The sequence below is a fragment of the Gossypium arboreum genome, chromosome 8, assembly GCF_025698485.1.
Source record: "Gossypium arboreum isolate Shixiya-1 chromosome 8, ASM2569848v2, whole genome shotgun sequence".
NCBI classification, from domain to species: Eukaryota; Viridiplantae; Streptophyta; class Magnoliopsida; order Malvales; family Malvaceae; genus Gossypium; species Gossypium arboreum.
Window position 1 is genome coordinate 25904593 of NC_069077.1, and position 8792 is coordinate 25913384.

The 8792-nt window shown below is 32.0% G+C and overlaps 1 protein-coding gene across 1 annotated transcript; it reads right to left on the reverse strand.

Moving 5' to 3' along the window:
• Window positions 1-520: 520 nt before the first annotated feature.
• On the reverse strand, window positions 521-4209 carry LOC108467639 (protein ABIL1). Its single transcript, XM_017768349.2, has 9 exons — window positions 3681-4209; window positions 2949-3031; window positions 2610-2760; window positions 2419-2518; window positions 2190-2282; window positions 1982-2066; window positions 1822-1874; window positions 1644-1732; window positions 521-996 (listed from the first exon to the last, which is right to left on the reverse strand). Exons 1-9 carry the CDS (start codon window positions 3771-3773, stop codon window positions 844-846), a joined length of 900 nt encoding a protein of 299 aa, XP_017623838.1. The 5' UTR covers window positions 3774-4209; the 3' UTR covers window positions 521-843.
• Between the last annotated feature and the right edge of the window lie 4583 nt (window positions 4210-8792).

Consider the following 8792-nt stretch of genomic DNA (forward strand, 5'->3'; position numbering starts at 1 on the left):
AATATAATATTGTTTGAAAAGAGAAAAAGTAATAAAACATATTTAAAAACCCTTATTTGAACACCTTATTTTTATTTGACCATCTTGAAAAACTAAACCTTCAACTGAGCACTTGATTAAATCATTATATAACCATTTGAAAAAGTTTAACCCTCATATGTACATCCCTAAAAATTAGACCCAACTTCAACATTTAACCAAAAATATTAGAATTCTTTGTTTTTTTAGAGAATTTATAATTCTAGTAGTCCTTATATTATCCATAAATTATAAATTTAATTCAAGCACCTTAATTTTAGAATTTTAAATTTCAATCTCTTTGAGACACTTCAAATTTTGAAAAATATAAAACAAAATACTAAATTAAAGAACAAAAAAATAAATATATCTGCGTTACTAATATCAAATTTTGACATAACACATTTGTTAACATTAACAAATATTTAAATCAAAAACATCAAATTAGACTACAAAACCCTTTTCCACCATCCAAACCTTCAAACACCAATATATAACCAAATTTCATATGAGATGGAGAATAAAGATCATATTATAGGATTATTGATCAAGACTGAAGCAATTATTGTTAAGACTGGACAATGTTACTCACCTTCATTATCAGATATATTATACAAATTGCTCATTATTAAAAACCAAAATTAAGAGAAGAAGAAAAAAAAAAAAGAATTTCATCTCGGGCAATTTAATATACTACTACTACTGATGAAGGAGCCAACAACTGAAAAACATCGAGGGTGGCTAATTACAGGCAACTCCCTCCTCATAAAGGAGAGATTTTACATAGTGTGGCATCATCGTTGTCGTAAGTTTGTTTTAGGAGATTCATGCAACATATCCAGCCTTTAGCTTCATTTGTTTTTGTTTGACAAAGAAAGATGACAGCACACTTTTGCTCCTAACAGGTGCACGTATAATGTCGCGCTTTGGGTTATCAAATGACCTGAATGCTGTCAAAGGTTTGGAACCCTCCAACTCCTGCCAATGAGAAAAGGGATTTTACATAAACATGTAATGTAACAAAGTACATAGGAATATTTACCAACCCACTTGGAATCGTAAGTTGGTTCCCAGTTATAGCATCATGCTGATAACATAAAGGTATTGTCCTCTTTCGGTGCCGTTGAAGAACTGACATCCCCTCAAGATTTTGTCCCCAGCTCTGAGGAGAGCTTAAGGGTGCCTCATAGGTAGCTGAAGAACAAATCCAACCACACCGCTGAATCCATGGTGCTGAAGAGTGCAAGGCATGGATCAGAACCATGACTTATATGATATAGAGGTTGGATTTGCTCTTTAGCAACCTAAGAGACACCCCTACGCTCTCTTTACAACCAGGGGACAAAACTGTGAGGATGTGTCAATTCTTTAGCAGCACCTGAAGAGAACAACCCAATTTGTGTGGTGTTCCCAACACGTTTCAAATTCTAAAAAAGAAATAAGATAAAACATTTTCCAGAATTTACAAATGAAAATGAAATGAAATGCCTCTCTAGCCAAAGATCAACTAGTATACTAATAGGAATGAAGATGACAGTTCAAGATGAATCATTCTTGTGTTAACATAGAAGCATCAATTTAAAGAACATCAAGCACGTATGTATTCTTGCTGATTTAAACATTACCCTATGGGTGATACCCAGTGATGGGACAAGTGCATTAGAAGCAGGAAAAAGTGCTGCTGAAGACTTTGCCCTTGCATTGTCTCCATTCTCTGCCAGAATTACAGTCAAAATACAAGTATTATCATCTAAAGCCTTTTTTAACAATACTAAAAATGAGCTACTGGTCTAACGTACATACCCAGTAACTGGAAAACCTCAGAAGCGGAAGCAGGAGGTTTTGAGATTTCATTGCTGCATGGTAAGCAATGTTAATAACTTCTTTCTCTCAGCTGAACATTAGAAGAGCTACACTGAAAGGAAAATATCCATTCAACATAGAATTTTTAAGCCAAACTAACCTTGCTGAAGTTTGTGAAGTCCCTTTCAAAGTAGACTTGGTTTCTGAGGATAAGTGCCAAGAAAGAGTTTTTGATGCAGGAGTATCTATACTTGAAAATCATTTAATCAGTACCATGATGTTTACCTTCTTCCTTTAAGAAATTATATCCCAACAATGCAGAAAACAACTAACATAGAAGAGTTCCTGCCTGCTAAGAAACACTATACCTGAAGGCTGAAGACGAGCTTTAGCATGGAGATAAGTTTGCCTAGGATCTGTCTGTACCTGGGGACTAAAATGTACCTTCTTGCTGACAGAATCTGGCTTAGAAAAAATTGCAATAGAAGAGAGGCAAGAAACAGGACAAAAAGGAAATGGAAATGAGAAAACATACAAAACTTCAACCCACTAATTACCTTCCAGGAGAAAAAGAAGGCCTCTATCAACTACTCTTACTCGGTAAAATGTAGTGCTTGTGATGTCTTGGGATAAATGCCAACAACTGCTGCTGCCTGATACCTTCTTTATCCGTGTATGTTTGGCACGTAAGAAGTTTCTGACATTAAAAAGCCTAAATTAGCTAAGGCTCTCCATTCAATAAATTTCTTGTACTAGCATATTAAACCAGAGAAGTACAAAGAGATTACCTGATTTAAACAAGATGCTTTTAGCTCTATGGTAGACACTTCCAATGTTTGCTGCTCAAGAAGATCAGTCAACTTGTAAGCCACGGTGCCAAGGTGATCAACAGCATTTACAAGAGCCCGTACAGCATAATCTTTCAGGTTGTCCAGTACCCTAACAAATGTAAACACAAGCCAATGCATAAGCATTGATATGAAAAACATCACAGAAGCAAGCCAGTGCTTGTGGTAATCGACCAAGTTCTGAAATCAATTATGGTTTTGCTTGCATGAACATGAAAAGGCTGTTAAACAAACAATGAAGGAACTAAGCAAGTATTTAAGTAAAATAGGTAACCTTACATCTGCTTCTGCTCATTATGGAGATACGACTTTTCGCAGTACTCAGCAGCTGAATAAAGCTGAGGCCTTAAGTTCTTGAGCTCCTATAAAATCAAAGGGTCAACTAATCAATTAGTATAATAATGAAATGCTGGGAAGCTCAAAAACTCATGAAGACAAATTTTGACATCAACAAGGAGAACAAGTTAGCAAACCAAATTAAAATCGTAACTCTTTTGCAGATATTAGATTCAGATACATGAATTTTCCAATTTTCTTCTAATAAGATATTATTAGATAATACAATATGTAAAGCTTTTTCATTGCATAATTCAATTCGAATTCGCATTCTACTTAGACTAATACCATGGCTCTAAATTCAATAATGGGAATTAAGCGATTCTTTTTCTTCAATAAACACAATAAGAGACTATATCTAACTTACAATAGATTCATCCATTGCTGCAACTCTACTTTCTAGCTTTGAAACATTTCTAACTTCAGTCATAAATGCAAAGATCTACCAATATTAAACCGTGAAGACTTATTATTAAGTCGCCAAAAATCAAAAGGAAAAAAAAAACACAAAATTTCTAAGCCAAACAAAGGGAATTTCTTTATTCAGGTCATTTTCTCTCCCTCACATTTCCCCTCAGCAATCAAGCAGTGACTTTAAACTTAAAGTAAACCCAAAAAACAAAATCTTCACAAAACAATCAAATTTTAAAAGTTAACCAGATCTGGTAAATGAACCTGCAAAGCTTTAACGAAGTTCTTGCTACGCTCCATGGAAACCTCGTCAAAGGTCATGGCGGGATTATCAGGCCTGGGTAACTCCACTTCCATTTACGTCACGTTCTCTTACAAAAATTTCGAGAATCAAAATCACAAAACCCCCTAAACCTCAAATAAAACCGTAAAGAAGAAAAAGGAAAACTCAATCCCAAAAGAGAGAAGCGAAGGTGCAGTTATTAAATGAATGAAAGTGGTAAGAAAGAGACTAATAAGGAGATTTGGGGTTAGGTTTTTGGTGGAATAGCTAAACAAACTTGAGAGAGAAAGTAGAAATAATAATTTAAACCCCAAAAAAGAAAAAACTAAAAGGAAAAGTGAAGTGGAAGCAATTCCAGGGAAAGAGAATTGTTGAAGAAAGTTTTGGAGTTAAAAGCAAGGGAAAATGACTGTCCACTGAGAGAGAAAGAGAGAAGGTTACTGTTTTATTTAATTCTAAAGTGCTAGCGTTTAATGTGGTGGTTGACATTTCCACTGACTTCACTCACACAATCGGTTTCGGTGATTTTATTTTCATTATTCTATCGTCACATGCGCATCTAGATTCCCTTCTCTCCTCTATTTGAAATAAATATAATGTTTGCATGAAGAGAGGTTATAGCGGTTTAAAGGTCATTCACCCGCTCACTCCAATTAATGGAAATAAGCATGATATTCATTTGGTTGGATGGAAGAAATAAGTATTGTAATAATATTTGAAGAATAGATATATAATAGTAAAAATAATATATATTTGAATGTGTTTTTTAATATGTTTTATTTTATAAAATTAGACAAATATACCCTTTAGCTTTTTTATTTTTGTTTTTTTTTAAACATCTAATTCAATTATATTTTAGTATACTTTATCGTATACTATTATTTTTGTATTTGCACATAACCTTATATTTTATAAATTGAATATCCAATTATACCACTTAAATATGTTTACCAAATATCTAATATTATATTCTATTATAGTAACATTATTTTATGCTTAATAACATCACTTGTATTATGAAAGAGTGTTACTATCAAAACAAAAATATTGTTAAAGAAGTAGCACCAACAATCATCTCAACATCCATAATCAAGCTAAAACAACCACTATGCTAAAAGCTTCCAACTTAAACCAATAATAAAGATGAAACAGATTTAAATCGATTGTAACCTAGTGAAATAGTTGTTTATATTTTTCACGCTTTTTGCTGCATTTTTCTGTTTTTTATTCTCTATTCTTCTTGGCTTAAAAACACCAACATTTTACCTTTAACTAGACAAATAAATCATGGATGTGGATGTTATCAGTTAAGATTTTAAGATTATTTAAGTGATATCCATTGGAATCAAATTCCACTATAAGCACAAAGAAATGTGAAAAGGATAATAATGTTACAGATAACTGTTAAATTCAGTCCAAAAGAAACAGTTTTAAAGCTAGAGAAGGAAAATTTCTAATCTCGAACAAGCTGAAAAGCCTAGATCTAAAATGCCCAATACTTTTCAAATACTAATCATTTAAACACATAAAAAATTAGGGACGTTTCAAATTGATGAATAAACCAGTTAAAGTAAAAGAGAAAATTGAAAGAATTTAAAGAGAAATTTACAAATGGGGAACAAAGAGGGATAATTGGGATCTTACTTTCTATACTTTGCTTGTAAATTTGTAAATCAAATCAGGTTTTCTTGGTTGCCTTTCTAGATTTTGCTTGTAAATTCCCTTTTTCTCTTTATGGAAATCAAATGAACTACCATAGCAAGTGAATTAAACAAAGAGAAACAAATCAAAACATACACAAATCTCCAAAATTAAATGATAAAGAGATTTACAACCTCTAAACTACGACTGGAATTGAATGAGGTCAGTGGGTTTGAGATTTGCTAGTTATGGAAGAAGTGTTGAAAAAATGGGTTTAAAAAATGCAACGGAAAATAGAATTGAGAAAAAAATTAGAGTTTTATTTTTTTTTCCAAAACAAGAACTTAGTTTTACTATCTATGATAATATATACTTAATTAAAATTATACTTTTTCGATTCGTCTAGGATGAATGTTTTGACTGAGTAGTCTTATTTTCTATCTTCAAGCTCACGTCTGCTGAGTGCGGGTTCGCTTCGAATCAAAAAAATTTCCACCAAATTACCAGTAGGGTAATTTCATAATTTCTCTAAACTCTAGAGTCAAGTTGTAAATATGAAAAATATCTCTAGAAATTTTTAAAATAATTTCTTTAAAAATTTTGAAATTCAAGTGTATGAAAATAATAACCCAATACTCTCTTTATATAGGAGAGTTCAAATAGTTCAACTATAATTAAAATTAATCAATTTAATATTAAATTAATATAATACTTATCAAGATAAATATTAGATTAAATTTAATATTAATTCTATTAAATTAATAGAATATTTATTTACAAGATAAATATTAAATTGAATTTAATATTAAGATAATCACTTTAATATTAAATTAATAAAATACTATCAAGATAAATATTTAATTTAATCTAATATTAAAACTATTAAAATAATATTATTTTTGGAATAGTTATTTTGAGATCAAATTATCCAATAAAATCCCAGTAGGAGTGTGACTTTTCCACTGCTTAACCACATCGAAAGACCACCCGCCAGCCACCGTCATGCAACCAACATCTTCATGTTCGGTGGTGCCATCGCAAGTGCGACACCATCATGGCACCCTCGACTCAATTCGGTTGTTGTCAGTCCGGTTCGGGCCAATGACGGCTTGGTCGATCTGGTCCTGCCTCCGATTGGATCGTTGGCCCAATTTTACATATCAGGCCCGATTCGACTAGTTTTGGGTTTACAGGCCCAATTTTCGATCTCAACTCCAATTTTCAAGTTCAATTACCCATTAAGCAAATTGTCCGAGTTGAAAATTAAATTCTAAAAATATCATATTAATTTTAATTAATTTGATTAATTTTTTACTTAATCAAAATTAATTTTCTCAAAAATCACTAAGATTTTTCAAAATTAATTTTTCAAGAAAATTCTTTAATCAAATTCTCTAGTTGAACAATTCTCATGATTGCCTAATTTAATTCCACATCGAATTAATCGACTAATTTAAATTATTTTCAAAGTTGTAGAATTTTCTTCTGATTAAAATGCAGTCCAATCGAGCTTTTGTTGAGCCAACGAAGGGACTAATTAGACATATACAATTAGGCTTTAGTAATTGCAATTATGTCCAAAAGTATTGTTTTGATAATTCGCAATTTACTTAATCATGGAGTCAGTCCACAAGAAATACTATGATTGAAAACTCGTTATTGTATACTCTTTACAAAAGCAATTCACCTAACTAATTTTTCCCAATAACCTCGCATATGTGTCTTATCCTTATATGATATCTTTGATTTTTTTTAGTTAAATCTGTTCACTCAATACAATCCTATTTTATCTCATTATCACCATTGTGTCTTCTTAAGGATTAATATGATAATTATCAACACATGATTGTGATAAATTGCTCGTTCGAGAACCAACAACCCGTGGTCATATTCCATATTTATCAATCCACACAATGCCAATAAGAGGATATCGTTAACTCTTTAATCGAGCTATGAATTAAATTATTGTTAGTAAAGCCATGCCATACACAAGGCATGTACCCAACAAACCAGCTATAGGCTTAATCATCTTTAGAGCATAAACCTCAATTCATATCAAAGCACATGAGTACATACGCATGGTCAGTGACTAACTCAAGATTTAGGTTAATCGCACCATGAATGTCACAAGTGAATTAATTCACAAACAGATTCAGAATTAATTCAACTTGGGTTCAATCCAATGTATCATTCTTCCAATAAGTACATTTATGTCTCTATCTGTGGAGTCAACTACTCCGATAGCCAAGATTAGCCATCTCTCCAATTGGAATTGTAGACGATATAATAATCCTTCTAAGTATTTAAATCAAAGATTATGGACTCGTTTAGATTATCTACTGAAAAAAATTATCTTTCTCGCAATGTAAACGTCCTTATAGTGCCACTTATCATCAGTTTGAACTTAGACAATCAATAAGCTAATATTTGCTTGTCACAATTTCGCTATGCATGCAAAACATGAAAGGTTGAACACAAAAAACATAATAGTAAAATGTGAAATTAACTTTATTTATTCATTGTTTGAATACATAGAATACAAATACATGTTTACTACAATATGGGCACATTTCTCAACAAGAAACTTGTGAATAAATAGAGGCATAGATGGAATAAATTATATTTCCTCTACTTGATAAAGCGTAATTGATATTCATAAGGAGGACTAAGGAATAGCTATCTTGGGCCCAATTGTAATAGAGTGTTAAACATCCCCACCCGTAATCCATAATTCATTCAAACCAAACATTTGTTTTGGAGTGTTTTACTGTAGAAATCAAAATCGGGCCTAAATGGAATAACCATTCAACCCAACCAAACATTTTGCAAGAGTTGTGGGTGGGTGAAGATGATCGGATTATGAGTATCGAGAAAAGAATGAAGAGGAAATAGGAATAGAATAGAGTTTATAGCTTTTTTTAGAAGAGTGTCATGGTTTTGCTCTATTCTTTGTTGGCTAAATATGTCACATGATTCTCTTTTATAACTCGCAAAAGTTGTAAATAGATCTCATTAAAAGTGAATGGTGCAAATAGATCTCATTAAAAGTGAAGGTTGTCAACTCTTAACATGTTTTTTTTATAATCATTGGAAACATCTTATACTTCAACACATTTGAGAATCATAGAATCTCAATGTAATCATAACACTAATTGGTATATTCCGCGAATTCTTTAATTTCATCATAATTCTCTAAGCAACTTCAAATTTTAAGGAAAGAAAGTGCTAACTTGTAAGGTACTGCCTTTTTCATACCGTGAAACACCTTTTACAACTCTTCTACGTTGCTCTCCATGTTAGTATTCTAGTGAGGTACTAGGGGCATATATTTCTAATCTTTATGTTGGCGAACTTGTTTATTGACTGGTTGTTGGGGATTTCATTTTGTTGATGCAAATATTAGACAAAGTTTAGGTTGTGGTTGCGTTGGTCAGTTCAACCCGTTTAGGACA

What these genes read in the sequence shown, in the direction of transcription:
- LOC108467639 (XM_017768349.2), bottom strand. Translation starts at nt 3,773, where the DNA reads ATGGAAGTGGAGTTACCCAGGCCTGATAATCCCGCCATGACCTTTGAC. An exon ending in ACTTCGTTAAAGCTTTGCAG is followed by an intron (nt 3,032 to 3,680) that starts GTTCATTTACCA and finishes TTGATTTTATAG; the next exon opens with GAGCTCAAGAACTTAAGGCC. An exon ending in ACTTCACAAACTTCAGCAAG is followed by an intron (nt 1,875 to 1,981) that starts GTTAGTTTGGCT and finishes CTTACCATGCAG; the next exon opens with CAATGAAATCTCAAAACCTC.